The sequence below is a fragment of the Convolutriloba macropyga genome, chromosome 9, assembly GCF_964194025.1.
Source record: "Convolutriloba macropyga chromosome 9, txConMacr16.3, whole genome shotgun sequence".
NCBI classification, from domain to species: domain Eukaryota; kingdom Metazoa; phylum Xenacoelomorpha; order Acoela; family Convolutidae; genus Convolutriloba; species Convolutriloba macropyga.
Genome location: NC_134476.1, coordinates 59489641 through 59505516, shown reverse-complemented (window position 1 = coordinate 59505516; position 15876 = coordinate 59489641). Strand labels below are relative to the sequence as shown.

General features: G+C 34.4%; 1 protein-coding gene across 1 annotated transcript in view; it reads left to right on the top strand.

The window, feature by feature from the left end:
- LOC142346283 (uncharacterized) overlaps nucleotides 1–15876 on the top strand; it is a 175476-nt gene that overhangs the window by 90621 nt on the left and 68979 nt on the right. Inside the window, exons 8-10 of the mRNA XM_075398796.1 lie at nucleotides 2881–3001; nucleotides 9459–9588; nucleotides 12259–12416. Of these exons, the coding sequence (XP_075254911.1) occupies nucleotides 2881–3001; nucleotides 9459–9588; nucleotides 12259–12416 (409 nt within the window). The remainder of the gene's footprint in view (nucleotides 1–2880; nucleotides 3002–9458; nucleotides 9589–12258; nucleotides 12417–15876) is intronic.

Genomic DNA, 15876 nt, shown 5'->3' with positions numbered 1-15876 from the left:
TCTGCTTTAAACTGTTGTCGTTTCGCTTAGAGTTTTTGGAATATGTCAAAATGCTGTGCCGCATTCACAAAATTTGAATTTTAAAACTGAATTGTGGTTTTTCAATGAAGAAAAGCCCCTTTTTGTGAAAAGAATTGATGTTTTTTTGTCCTGGCTTATTTTGGAGTGAATTGAGGAGCAACTGGTGCCCTGATAATTTTATAGCTATTTAAACTATAAAAGTCTGATTACTTTAGCAGTTTTGTCCTGATTATAGCTGCGAAGCTGTAAGCTGAGCGTAGCTATATTGCGGTGCTCTTGGTTTTTTATTACGACTCGAAGAGGAGTATTGGTTTTCTTAAGGTTTTTTTTTTTACCGGAAGTACTATTCGTTCAGACGATGTTTTGACCTAATAGCGAAAGCGAGTGAAATTGCAGTGTGAACTAATTTTTTCTGAGCGAGAGAAGTTTTTTGATCATGCACTGTGTTTAGCGAATGACTTTTTGACATTGAAAAGTAGTTTTTGACTGAATGGCACATATAGATAACCGTTTTTAGCCGTTTTTTCGTCTAAGTGGCCTAGTTTTTTTTGTTTGTAATTTGGTTTTTGTGGAAATAATTTTTAATCGATGCTATGTTGAAGTGTAAACCCCGGAAATTGATAGCACAGTTTTTTGCATAGCCTGAAATTGCGTTTCAAATGCGAAATTGGCACATATTTCTTGATTTTTAGTTAATTTTTGGCTTTTTTTCTATTAATTTCTTCATTTTTTGATCTTTTAGCTGTTTTTTTTGTCAAAAATCAGTTAATATGGCAACTTCCTTTTGATAATTCATATGCTGAATGCCTCTTTCTACCTCGATGTAATTTTGTTTCATAAAATTGTACATTTGCTAATCCGATTTTCGTAGTTTTTTGCCAATTTTTTTCAGTTTTTTGTTTGTATTTTGCTTTTAATTACTAGAAATAGTATTTTGGGGAACATGAGGGTCTTTAATTTCGTTTCAATAAAAATTCAATCATTTTTTGGTGATAAGTTTTTGAAAAAACAGATAAATTTTTTTCATAAATGCAGTCTTAAATATTTTTTGACCAGTTTTTTGCAAAATGTTTCATTGTTTCGTTTGTCTGAATTCTGCTTTTTCTTGTTTTATTCTGTTCAGCAAGTTGGATTTTTGTCTCGAATGACTCGTTGTCTTTTCTATGTCTCGAATGCTGATCAATGAAATGTGCTCGTTTTTCTTGATTTTTTTAAAATTGATTTTTAACTTTCAAAAATCAAGAATTGGTCTTTTTGTTACGGTGTTCCTAACATTGTGTCCATATTCTTCACATTCTCGTTTGTATCATTCTAGTTTTGTCCTGGTACCTACTTTTATATTCGTTATATTGATTTTTCAGTTGTTAAAAAATTGATTGAATTCAGCGTTTTCATAGATCTTGGTTTCTTCGGTTTGCAATTGATTTAATTCAAAATAAGGCAGTACTGGGAGTTTGCTAGAAAGTCTTTTCCAACATTTCTTCTTATTACTATTCTTTGCAATTTTCTTGCGGGCTTGGTATTGTTTTTAGACGATTTTTTGCCTTTGAATATTATTCTGTTGCTTTTGTTTTTCTATGATTAATTTAATTTTTGAATTAGTATGAAATCATGTTGTCTAGCATATATACAACAAGGAAGAGTCATGTATTATTTTTTTCTGAATTGCCTTGATTAGAAATCTAATTGTAGTGGTTCTCTGATTCTTAAGTTTGAGCACTCTTTTTTGAATAATTTTGACTTTCCTGTCTTTTTTGAAAAGTTTTTATCTGCCGTTTGCTTTCGCGATCTTTTTGAGATTAGAATCATTAATTATCTGAGGGCAATTGATAGCCCTGTCAGCTTTGTCAGGCTAACAGTTTTTTGATCTTCCTAAAAATTTCAGACTTTGTTAACGTTACCAAACGTTTTCAATAATAAAATTTTGCTGCATTTTCTTTCTCTTGGTGACAGTGGTCTAAATTTCACCGATTTTTAGATCAGACCCGGGGAGTTAATCAGTTAATGGTTTAATACATAAGGAAGTGGCTTCAGCTTTTTGTGAAGTTTTGGTGCTTCGAGTCGCTTCCGGAATTCTTCCGGCTATGTTTTTTTTTGTTTCGTCGTCTGACGCTTTATTTTCGTTTTACATTTGTTCTAGAACATTCTGTCTCGTCACTGCTTAAATGGCTTTTTCGCGCTTGATTTCACGCTTTCTGCGTGACCTAAATTGCGGTTATTCAGAAACAGAATCTGTTCCTAAAACAAAGTTGATTGTAAGAAAACAGATTGTATGGTCCGACAGCCGAGTGGTTAAGGCGACTGGCTGTTAATCCGGAGATCGCCGATTCGAGACGCGACAGGGAAACTTTTTTGCACCCAAAAACAAACCTCCTTTGAAATAAACTTGTAAGTTTTATAGGCGGCGGCGATAACTATTATCAACTCACTTCTGTATCTTTTTCCATCTGTATTTTACGGCACGCAAGTCTATTTCGCAGCTATTCCGGCAATCTGCCGGCTATGTTTATTTCGTTTTTTTTGTTTCGCAGTTTTCGCCAGTTTTTTTCGTAGTTTATTTAGTAGTTTTTATTTGGTTTTTAGAATATAAGTGGGCGTAATTCACTAGTTTTTGGATCTAAACAGTGGGATCAGATGAGAGAAATTTTTTCTTCTAAAATTTTGCGATCTCCTAAATAATCGGTATGTTTCAAAATCTCTTTTCTGTACCACTCACTAGCTATTAATTCACAAAATTTGAGTTAGTTGCAGCAAACGGATAATATTACCTGAGATCACAGTAATAACTTAATTCAGGCAATTTGAAAAGAGCGATATTTTTCCTTGATCCTAATCATAAACCTCCTGTGATTGTTGTAGTGCTATATCCAATGGTATGAGTGCAGATGTGAGTTCTCTATCAGTGGGAAGTGGGGGCATCTCTTCAGGGGACATTGAACACGTACTCTTCGGTAGAGCGCTCCTGCCCACTGACACACTGGTGAGCAATGAGAACAAAAAAGAACCAAAAAAGAACAAAATGTAACCGGCTATTCCCCACATTAAAATTATGCGAAAGATTATAACATAATAATGCTTCGCCCAGTGGATCGAAACTTGATGCTAAGACATGTTTGTCTTGATATCGATGATAAATTTTGATTCTATTCCATTGTATGATAATAATTGCAATATATCTTAATATGATAATTGTTCGAATTCGATTAATGTTTTTAAAAGACCGCGTCAGCCTCTATATTATTTAGGCGCTCCTATTTTTAATAGCCGCCCTCAGCTTCTCAGTCGGCTATTATAGCGCTCCTATTTTTGACAATACAATAATTGGATTATATTGAGGCTCTTTTTTAGGACTCGAAGAGGAGTAATGATCTATTTTTTTAATCGGTGACTTCTATTTTTAGAGAATGTGTTTTAATTGCTCTTGAACGAAGTTCATAGCAATTATGGTAAACGTGCGTGTCGTTTTTTTTTCAAAATTTTTGCTTGACAGTTTTGACTTCTACGCGAGTGACCGTTCGAGTGACTTTACGACCTTGACTTTTTGCGTTTCGCGTGATCTAAAAATCTCTCTCAATCACAATTTCAAGCAGCTGAACTCAATTGGCGGCAATTTAATACTAAAAGTCAACTGAAAAGTGCGCCGAAACTAATGCTATTTTTCACTTTAAATCTTAATAATGGTATATGTTAACCTCTAATGTGGTTATTCGAAGCTTACTATTGAATTTCTTAGTCCCATTTGAGTTCCCCCTCTCCCACGACTGAAGCAGGCTGCAATTGATTAGAGCTCCCAATAGTCGTTCGAGAGCAATTCTTCGCGACGTTAAGTGGGTTATGTTTTTTTAACGTTCTTAAGTGTGCTTTCTGTTGCGTGGACAGTTTTTTTTGAGCAAAAACGTAACAGCATGGCACCTGGCGAATAATTTTTGTTTAATTACTCTTCAACGCAGTTCATAGCAATTATTGTAAACGTGTGTGTCTTTTTTTTATGCAAATCTTTCGCTTGACATTTTTGCGCTTTTCTTCTAGAACTTTCTTTGACTTCTCATGTGACTTTTTCACGCTTTCGTTCATCATTTTTGAGTGATCGCTAGTGCTCCGAAGTTGCTAATATAAAAGCGGTTGCAACATAGCAAAATTGAGTGACTCGTAGCGCAGTGATTAGTGTGGTTGAGAGGTCAGTGGTTCGAATCTCGGTGGGGTCAAACTTTCTTGCACCCATAAAGAAAAATTGATCTAGACTAAAGACCATCAATTAAAGTGCCTCGCCTGTCGTTCAAGAGCAATTCTTCCGACATTTGTCGGTTTATGTTTTCGTATAGCTATCAAGCGGTGAGCTGAACATAGCGTACGTTCCTGTTTTTCAACGACTGGTGTTTGTGATTTTCATGTTTTTTGAAGTCAAATTGGAGTTGTGATTTCGGTCACGCCGAAACAGGAAATGGATCGGAAAAGTGAGTGGGTTTTGCGGCCTAACATTTTTCGCTCTAATTTTAAAGTAGAGTGAGAATGTTTGAACAAAAATTCGCTTTCCCGCTAGTGGTTTCACTTTGATTTTTTACTGTTTTTCGATTTTTTGGAAAAGATTTTTTTCTGAATGGTTTTCCAATCGATTCATAGTTCATTCCAGGCCTAGTTTTTTGGTTGCACCAAAATTTCATTTCTGGCTAGTGGTTTTTTTACATGCGGAATCTTGACATTGATTTTGTTTTTTTTTGTATCCGATTTTTTAGAAGTGGTTTTCCCAATTCACTCATGGTGCGTTGTAGGTCTAGTATTTTTGTTTAGTCATTGAAAAGTTTTTGAATTGTACGTCAGGACTTGTCATGCTATGTTTTTTAATTCGCTTCAGCTTTTGATCACGTTTCTCGTTTTGCATTAATGATTTTCACGCTTGACTTCTGACTTGGCCTCACTCACTATTTCAACTGAATGGATTTTAAATTCTTTCATGCATTGGGTTACTTAATGTAGTGAATACGGTCAAATTGAAAAGAGCAAAATCAAATGATTGAAAGAATCAGAATGAGCATGTAAGGTCATTAAGTCATAATGCATTAGGTTATCTAAGTTGATTAAAGCGGTTGATAGCTGGCATTGGTATTATGCTGAATAGCGTTCAGTTTAAAAGCTAAAATAAGTGTAATTATAGAATCTAACTGACTATGCAGAATTTGCACACTAAAATATAAAAATTGAAACTTAGAAAGATGCTGTCAATTACTATCTCTTATTTTCTTTTCTGTTTTTATCCCGATGTGCTTTAAGCGGCTCAACGATGGCTACTTTCCGGCAATCTGACCGCTATGTTTTCAATTGTTTTGGATCTGATTTTTTCTCAATAGTTTTTCCTTATCCATTCCTTGTCCTTTTTAGTCCTAACTTTCTTTGTGTAATCAATGAAACTTCTTGATATTCTGAAAGTTTCTTTGTGTAATAAAGCAAACTTCTTTAAATTGTGTCTGCACTTTTCCAGCTATGTTTTTACAATTCAAATCGTTTGTATCGTATTGGGCGCTGTTTTTGAGATATTTTCCTAATTTTTCAAGTCAATGTGGAGTGATTATTTTGGTCACGCCGAAGCAGGTAGTGGAGCGGAAAAGCGATTGGTTTTGTGCCTTAATTTTTTTGCTCTAAATGCGGCAATTTCACTTTGGCCTTTTCTGTTTTTCCGATCCATTCATTTTCCAATCTAAGTCGAACTTTTTAAGTCACTTGACATTCTTTGAATTGTTTCGCGACTTGTCATGCTATTGATTTTTGACTTATTTTTATGCAGATTTTGGCGGATTTCTGTCTGTATCACTTTTGACAGCTATGTTTTCAATTTTGTGATCGGATTTTTTTTCTGAATTGTTTCTGAAGCCATTTATAGTCCATTCTATAACCAGTTTTGTGTTAATCAATGAAATTTTTTTGAATTACTTCAGGACTTGTACTGCTATAATTTTTAACTCGTTTTACCTTTTGATCATGTTTTTCGTTTTACAGCAGTCACCATTTTTACGTTTGACTTCTGGCTTACCTCACTCACTGTTTCAACTGACTGTATTTCAATTTCTTTCACTCATTGAATTGCGTAATGTAGTAATACGGTCAAAGTCAGATAAATCAAAAGAAACAGGATAAACATATAAATTCCGGTCAGAAAGTCATAGTGCATCAGTTTATCGAAGTTCCTTAAAGTGATTGCTAGCCAGCATTAGTATTATTAATAGCCGCCCTCATCTTCTCAGCCGGCTATTATAGCGCTCCTATTTTTTTTACTTCGTCGAACTATTTATTCGCTTTACCTCATTTTGCCGCTTTTTCGACATTTTGCGTGAAATCTTTTTGACTTCTCTTGGCTAGTTTCACTCTTCTGTCATTCTGCTCAACGTCATTTTAAACAGCAGCTGCTCAGCAAAGCAATTCAAAATGAAGAGAGTCAGTATAAAAAAATCAAAGTCAGAAATAGAAACGGGATAAACCCATAAAGCCCATTTTTAAATGCCCGGTACATGAACTTTGTTCTCATAAGTTTTAGTTACTATCTATAATGCTTATTGGTATTGATACTAGACCCTGTATCCTCTCAATGAGAAACAGGAGTATGTTCAACTACAAAATGACATCAAAATAAATCGCACTTAAAAATGTTTTTGTACAAAAATCGGTTTTTGTTGATGTTTTTAATAGCGGCGTCCTCAACTCTAGGCGGCTATTATAGCGCTCCTTTTTTTTACAATTCAAAGAATTTGAAGTGTATTCGCTGTCTTTTTTTTAAGATCTGTTCACACTTTTTTGTGATTTTTGAAGTCAAATTGGAGTAGTGATTTTGGTCAAGACGAAACAGGAAATGGAGCGAAAAAGCGAGTGGTTGTGCGGCGTGAATTTTTTTCGCTCTAATTTTAAAGTAGAGTGAGAAAACAGTGTTTGAACATAAATTCGCTTTCTCGCTAGTGGTTTTTTGTTCACATGCGGCAATTTCACGTTGATTTTTACTGTTTTTTCGATTTTTTGGATCGGGTTTTTTTTCTAAATGGTTTTCACAATTCATTAATAGGTCATTCTAGGTCTAGTTTTTTCCCCATTTCACTCATAGTCCGTTATGAGTCGTATATTCCGTTATAAGTCTTTTATTATTTAGTCAATGAAAATTCTTTGAGTTCTACGTCAGGAGTTGTCCTGCTATGTTTTTTTACTTCGTCTAACAGATTTTTGTTTCGTCTTACCCTGACTTCTTGGAATTGACTTTTTCAATGACTTACCTCACTCAAAAGAATGACTTCTGAACTCACTTATGGAACTTTAGATTTTATGAACATTTACTTTCTAAAGGCCAGTAGTGTGCATCTAATTATTGCCAAACATATATTCCCTAATTCTTGATTATCAAAGTCTTGAGTTTTTGGTTTCGAATTTTAATTTTGGGAGCTTTTCCGTTTGTGCCCCTCCCAAATATTGCACGTGCATCTGGGGGGGGGGGGGGGGGTGCAAATAATTTGCGGCCACTAAGCTGAGGGGGCACAAACGGAAAAGATCCTAATTTTGAAAAGCCCTATAAGGACTTTCTCCTTATAGAGCTTGTGTGTCTCATAAAAATGACAGTCCGAAGCTAACCCAAAAAGTCTAGTGGTCTATTAAAGGACTGGAGGTTTATCTGTCTATTTTATTTCTATAGTTGTTCCAATTATTGTAACAAGCGTCTATCGCGGCTATTTTCCGGCAATCTGCTATTTTCCGGGTATGTTTCTTAATAGCATTCAGTTTAGAAACTGAATTAAGTGTATTTTTGAAAGCTAACCGATTATGCAGAATTTGAACAGTTTGACACTTCGAAAATTTATGGAAATTTCTATCTCTTATCTTTTCCTTTTGTGTTTCAATACCAATGTGCATTAAGCGGGTCAACGGCGGCTATTTCCCGGCAATTTGCCGGTTGTTTTTTTTACTCTATTTTTTTCAGTCGGAGGCGTTTGTCTCAGTTTTTGTCCCAGCTAGAAATTGTACCTTTGGGGCAGTGTTTGTTATTTATGTGAGCGATTATTAAACTTTTAAATGCAATTTCTTAGCTATTTGAGCATGTTAAAGAAAATATATAATTTTAATCCATTTTTGCCAGGTGTTTTTGCCTATTTGTCCCCCAATTGTTTTGCCTATTTTTTCTGAATTTAAGCTGTGTACAATACTTCTTCTCCCACTATATAATACTATTTACCCCCCACTTTTATACTTTTATATAGATATATTAGTATATTGTTACTAAGAGTGGGAACTTAGTTATTCATGGCCATTACTGATGTAAAATCTTTAAATTTGCAATTTCTATCGGGCTTTTCGTTGTTTGCCCATTTGATTGTTGTTTTACGTTTTCGGACTTGGTTTGGTTTGTTCATCGATTGAGTATTAGAATGGTTTGAAGGTTCCCAGAATAATTGTTGTGATGTAGTTTTTTAACTTTTTAAAGCAATATCGTAGCAATTTTCATTTTTCCTTTCCCTTTGCTCGATTTTCTCTATGTACCGCTGTGTGTGTTGTTTTCTTTTTTCAGAAAAAAAATCAGGTGGTAGTCATTTATTTGATGATGACCATTTGTGTTGCCAGATATTCAGATATTTTGTCAATAGTTGTTTCGGAGTCGGAAGTTGAAGAAATTTTATCCGTTTTTTTCCAGATATCAATTTTGGCTTCAATCATGTTTTTTTAATTTTCCTCGTTTAATTGTTTTAAATGTTTAATGTTTAAATGTTGAATGATTTAATGGGCTCATTTTATTTAATGAGAAGATGGCTAGGTCCTGAGTGAAGGCCTGTATCAAGTGGGTTCCGGTGTCTTCCGGCTACGTTTTCAATGACTTTGACCATTGAAAACGAGATATCTTAATCAAAATCTAACTTATCAGCTTTAAAAATTTTTTTGTTTTTGGTCTGTTTCTTATGCTATCTTTTTTGAAACTGCAGATTTCAACTGCTATTGCGGCTGTTTTTTGGCAATCTGCCAGTTGTTAGGTTTCCTGCTGCAAGATTCAACTGAGTAACCGGATATAATAATAAATTACAAAAGACTTGGGATATATTTATACAGTCATTGCGCAAGTTTCAACCAATCAGATTTTCTAGTGAAGAGATTCATGATAATATCTCTTGAAACATCTTCCTTAAATGAAAAGCTAGCTCTTAAGTGATGCTATTCTTGATGTTATAAAGTATGCAAGTTTCACATGTACGACTGACTTGGCCTGGGTGACTTGAATGAAATTATCAGAACCGAACAGGATTTTGTAATAAACATGCTCCTGATACCAACTTCTAAATTGCAATCGGATTATTGCTCGAAAAAGTTAAGGAAATTAATTTGGATGTAATGGCATTAAGTATTGGTAGCACTGTTATTATGATCGTTTACATCTAAGATTTGAGTTCATTTGTGATTTTTACCAATAGAACCTTTGTCAGGTGGACTTTGAGAGAGGGAGAGTGATGTCATTGTGCAAGAACATCTTCTACACTCTGCTGACTGCCCAACAGTCCATCCTTACTGCCATTCATCAACACAATCCTCACTTCAATCCACAAATCAACACAGGTCACTTTTGCTATTAATTATTATAGCTGTAGTCTGAGTGGAGCTATGTTGTGCTGCGATTGGTTTTTTTTCACAAATCGACGAGGAGTATAGGTTGTTTGAGGCTTTTGCTTTAACTGGAAGTACTATTTGTTCAGGTGGCGTTTCGACCTAAAAGCGTGTGAGTAAAATTGCCATGTGAGCTAATTTTTGTGAGCGATAGAAGTTTTTTGATCGTGCGCCGCGCTTCAGTGAATGACTGGCTTGTTTTTGCTTTGCTTGTAATTTAATTTTGTAAATGGGCGCATAGCTGTCCATTTTCTTTCTTAGTTTTCTGCTCTTTTCTTTAATTGCGTTATTATCGGATCTTATCAAGATATAAGTGTGTATGGCAACTTCCCCTTGATACTTCATGCATTGACCGCCTCTTTTTAACGTTTTATTTTCGTTTTTATAAAATTGGCACACGCTAATCAGATTCTATCGATTTTTAATCACTGTTTTGCCGTTTTGCTTTTTTTTGTTTCAAATACTTATATCCTTTTCTGAGGACAGTTATGGATTTTAATTTGGTTTTCTAATAACTGAATTATTAGTTGGCGTTAAGTTTTTGATTTCAGTTAAAAATTTGTTTCATAAGTGTTAACATTTTTTTTCGACGTTTTATGCAAATTACTTCTTTTTAATTTTAAAAAAAGATAGCTGTGTATTACTGCTCAGCCTCGTTTGCTAAATGATGGACGGTCTTTGTTTTTCGTACTTTTTTAAAATTAATTTTAACTTTTCAAAAATGGTTTCTGTCTACTTTTTAAATTTTCTCCGTATCCTCCACACTTTAGAATGTATCGTTTAGAATCTGCTAAGATATATAGTTCATTTGCTCTGTTGTTTATCAGTTCTTCAAACAATTTTTACTTCTTGGTTGATTATGTTTTGCCTTTTTAATTTTTTTCGCTGTGAAATTGATTCCGTTTATTACAGTGCAGCACTAAGAGTTTTTCTGTTGCAAAAGTTTAGAGTGACTTTTTCTTTCTGCGAATGTTCTTGGGACCACGTTTTGGTCTTAAGCGATTGTTTGCCTGAGTAGTATTGTGTTTCTTTGTTTTCTTGGTCAGTTTTAGTTGTGCAATTGTTTGAATTGTTTTTGTCTATGACATCCCCACAGCAATTGCGGAAATACTAAGATATGGCTCTCTCTTATGAGAGAACTATGTCTTATTGTTTTCTCAGTTGCTGTGACAGCCAAACAGACAAATGAAGTCTTTTTCGCCTAACATTTGCTTTTTGTTGGAGAGTTTTATGTAAGACCATTCTCCGTATTATTCTTTGATTGTGTGTTTTGGGTCGCAGAGTTATTTGTGCAAGTTTCGGTTTTTAAGACCATTATTTTGAGTTATTTCATGACAAGTTTTTAGCGTTCAGTTTTTTTTTATCGTAACAGTGTTTTTCTATCCTACGAATATTGGCCATCTTCGAGGTTACCAGATATTTTGTTAATATACGATATTTTGTGGTGTACAGTTTTTGAAGTTTTTTTCAATATTTGGTTTCAAGTCTAGGAGCTTTTTTTGTATGGTTTGTGAATGATTTCGTAATTGCTTTTATGTCAATGCTCAGATATTTCCTGTTAAGGCAGTGGTTTACAAAATATTTAATCCACTCAGTTGAGGTTAAGAGTAAATGTATCTCGACAAAAATATATTGGTTTTTCGCTGCACTTAGTTTTTGTTTGAAGTGGTTTGAGGCCTCGAGTTGCTTTGAGAATTCTTCTGGCTATGTTGTTTCGTATTCTGAGGGCCAATTTTCTTTTTCAATTTGATCTAGAGCCTTTTCTTGCTTATCTGACCACATTTTTGCCACTTCCACGTTGATTCTGTTCTTACTCAAAATTTCAAGAAGCAATTTACTTGAAAGTTTTCGTCAAAAAGCATAGCAAGTCCTGAAAAATAATCCAAGAGATGCTGAAGTGGCTCTCAGACACTTTACTACAAGTACTGCTAAGCAAGTGGCAAGCTCCATTGTAATAGTAATTAAAGACAACAAAATTATGGTAAACGGGCTTAAAAATCAGTACCTAAGAGAAAGTTAAACTTTTTTTTTCAAAAAGAGGCTGATTTAATTCTCACATTTTAGAAAGCATCTAAGCATCCAAATCGTTAGAACTAAGCAGTACTAGAAACAAGTAGCACCTTATAATAATCAAAAGAGTTGAGAGAAAATCGTAAGCTTAAGATATGATACTACATACGCAGAAATAAACGAAAAGGGGAAATGAGAAAAAGCTTACAAATTGAATTTTGTTCTCAACTTTAGAAGCAATAAGTAATGTCCTTTTTTGCAATTTCTAATGAAAACACTGACAAAGTCTGAAAAACAGAAATTATCACCTTAGACATGAAATCAATTCTGCAATGCCTGATTTAAAAGCCAATGGGACCTGTCACCAATAAGACTTAGTGATCAGACTAAAGAATGGACAACAAATGAACAGCATCTTAACAATCGGCATTTTCTTAACGATTGTTTTTAATTTCTTGGCTGGTTTTTCCAAAATATTGGTTGTTCCAAGGTAATTGTTGGAACCTTCTGTGCAGTTTCAGGCAAGCGAATGTTTGCGATAGGTTCAGGCGCTCATTGTGAGCCATTAGTCTGGAGTATGTTGGTAGTTGGTTATGGTTGGATCAATTGCAGATTCTCGTCCAGAACAGTTGGATCTCAGTGGGAAACTGCGACATGTTATGAACAAGGTGACGCAGTGTGAGTGTCCAGATGACATAGTTGCAGTTGTGGGCACTAATCTGGCCAGTCTGGACGCTGAAAACATGCTTCTCTGGGACGAATTCATCAAGGTCAGTGAAATAAAACATACTGTGGAATGTCGCTCATTAACATTAGAGTTTGTCGTTTTGTTTGATAATTGTTTTTTCTCAAGATAACGGCAGCCCTCACAACGGCTGTTATTTAGGCGCTCTCCTTTTTTACAATTCAAAGAGGGTTGTTTTTTAGTGTTGTTTTGATAGTGGTTTGAATGTTTCAGGTTAGTGTGGTTCCTGCTTTCTTTTGATTGTTTTGATCTTTGTTTTGATTTATGTTGGTTAAGATAATTGAGTAATCTTTATGCAGGATCTTTATAATGGAATGTAGTCGGCTGTTTGAGCTCATAGCAGTGGTTTTTTTTATGTTGGTCCTGTCTTTTCAGAAAACAAAAGTAGAATTTTTAGTCTTGCTTGTTTTTGTTTTCCTGGCGTTTTATTGCTTAGTCTCATTACTAACAGCTCTCATTCGCCTTTTAAAGCGGATTTATTGATTTTCAGGTCATAAATTGATACAAATTCTTTGAATTGTATTTCAGCACTTGTCCTGCTATGTTTTCTTAATTGGCTTTAACTTTTGATCACGTCTTTGGTTTTACATAAGTCACGATTTTCACGTTTGACTTCTGACTTACTTCACTCGCTGGTGCAACTGAGTGGATTTTAAATTCTTTCATGCATTGAATTACGCAATACAGAGAATACGGTCAAAGTCAAAAGAGCAAAATCAAAAGAGAAGGGATAAAACCCTGTCATTAGGTCAAAGAGAATTAGATTATCAAAGTTCATTAGAGTGTTTGCTAGTTGATATCGGTATTAAGTTTATTAGCTTTCAGTTTAGAAGCTTGTTTAAGTATAGTCTAAGAATCTAACTGAAACTGCACGCCAAATTAGAACACTTTTTGAAGCTGAAAAAAAAATAGAAAAAAATCACTCAATTTATTTGCCTTTTTTTAATTGCTCTTGAACGAAGTTCATTGCAATTATTGTAAACGTGTGTCTTTTTTTATGCAAATTTTTTGCTTGACAATTTTGCGCTTTTGTTCTAGAACTTTCTTTGACTTCTCAAGTGAATTTTTTACGCTTTCGTTTATCATTTATGAGTGATCTCTAGTCCTCCGAAGTAAAGCTTGTTGGTAATATATAATCGGTTGCAGCATAGAAAAATAAAGTGACTAGTAGCGCAGTTGTTAGTGCGGATGGGCGTTGATAGGGAGGTCAGAAGTCCGGTGGGGTCAAGGTTTTTTTGCACCAATAAAGAAAAATTGATCTAGACTAAAGACCATGATGAATTAAATTGCCTCGCCTGTCGTTCAAGAGCAATTCTTCTGACATTTGTCGGTTTATGTTTTCCTGTTTCAATCCCAATGTGAATCAAGCGCGTCAACGGCGGCTATTTTCTGGCAATCTGCCGGCTTTGTTTTGCTGGATCTGATTTTTCTCAATGGTTTTTGTAATCCATTCATTGTCCATTTTAGTCCTAGTTTTTTGTGTAGTCAATGAAAATTCTTTGAATTGTATGACAGCTCTTGTCATTCTATCTTTTTACAATTGAAATCATTTGAATCGTTTGGAGGCACTGTATTTTAAGACATTTTCATAATTTTTCTCAGCAACATGAGTGATTATTTTGGTCACGCCAAAGCAGGGAGTGGAGGGTAAAAGTGAGTGGTTTAAAGAAAGAAAGAAAGAATTAATTTCGTTATTGTGATACAAATCAACAATAGGCGAGGACAGATAACGAGATCAAGCGGATCTGCTATTTCAATCTGCCACTAATTACAAATTAACATAATCACGTAACAATCATAATGTATTAAAAACCTAGTAGCACCATTTAAATTCAGTGCATCTCGAACTAACAAACAATTGGAGTAGTTTTAATGATATGTTTTTCTAAAGAGATTAATGCGAATTCCAGCGGGGAAAGGAAATTGTCACTATAAAAGATGATCCAGGACTTTTATTCGAATATGAGCCTTGTTAGTTTATAACTATTGACTAAATAGGAGTTTTTTACTTGGTGGCGAAAATTGGATAATTTCTTTCCAGAAGACAAATCCAAGTCTGATGAAATAACTCCAATTTTAATCAGTCTGTTATAAAGTTTAGCACCTCGAAACCGAATGGAATTTTTTATCGATCTTTCGTTTACAAAAGGGCTCTTCTAACAATTTCAAATTGGAACTTCTGGTCACCCTTACGCAGGATTGTTTAAAAGTGAAAAGATTATTGCAAAAATCTTGTGTGTGTTGACTGTTAATAGCTTTCAGAACAAACTTGAGAAGTTCGTAAATGTGTAGTTCATAAACTGTTAAGATTGAATGCTTCGCAAATAAGTCGTCACAGTAATCGCGTTTTTTTCTGAAGTGAATAAGCTTAAGTATCTTCTTTTGTAAAAGAGAGATGGGTTTTAGAGACGAGTAGCTGCAGCAACAATAAACTAAAGCTCCTTACTGCAAAATAGGAGCAACATTAGTAATATAATATTCTAACGGCTTTTTTTGTTGTATATATTGTCTGAGCTTAGAGACGATTCCACATTGCTTACTGAGTCTTTCCTTCACATAGTCAATATGGGACTGATATGAGAGTTTTCTGTCTAAATTTATTCCTAAGTATTTGCACACAGGTTTAGCTGGTATATTATCGGAGTTCATGGAAAATGTCGTGTCTACGGATAGTGCTTTCAGATTCATCTGAACTGTTTTTTCTAAATTTAGTATTAATTTGTTCCTTTCGAGCCAATCATTGATTGCTTCAAGATCTGATTAAATTTCTTTCTTAGTACATCCTATGGTTTCAATATTTTTATCATCGGCAAAAAGAATAATGTTAACACTTTTACAGACGTTTGGCATGTCATTGATATAAATGAGAAACAATAACGTTTCTAAAATTGATCCTTGAGGAACTCCTTGGTTAATATCTCTCCAAGTTGATGATATTCCATTTACTTCAACTCTTTGATATCTGTTTTCCAAATATGATTTTAACCAACTCAAACAATTACCCCTTAGTCCGTATCTTTCAAGTTTATAAAGTAAGATTTCGCGGTTAATTGTGTCAAAAGCTTTCTTTAGGTCTAGAAAAAAAAACAAAGCGTTTGAAGAGCTCTGTCCCATTCTCACTTTCTCAGTAAGTTCAACTAACGCATCAACTGTGCAATGTTTAGACCTAAAGCCAAATTGTTTACAGTAAAAGAGTTGTCGTGATTCGAAGTAATAGTAAATTCGATTAAAAACAACACGCTCATAAATTTTACTCCAGGCATTTAGAAGTGAAATTGGCCGATAGTTGTCTTCTTTCAGTTTGCAATCTCCTTTGTGTAGCGGGAAAACTTTTGCTTTTGCCAATTCTTTTGGGAAAATTCCCCTCTGAATAGAAAAATTAATCAAGAATACTAAGTATTGTATTACTATTTCCATCGAAGTCTTAATTAGAACATTATTTATTAGATCATCGCCTAACGAAAATTTGTTGTCCAGCTGCGCCA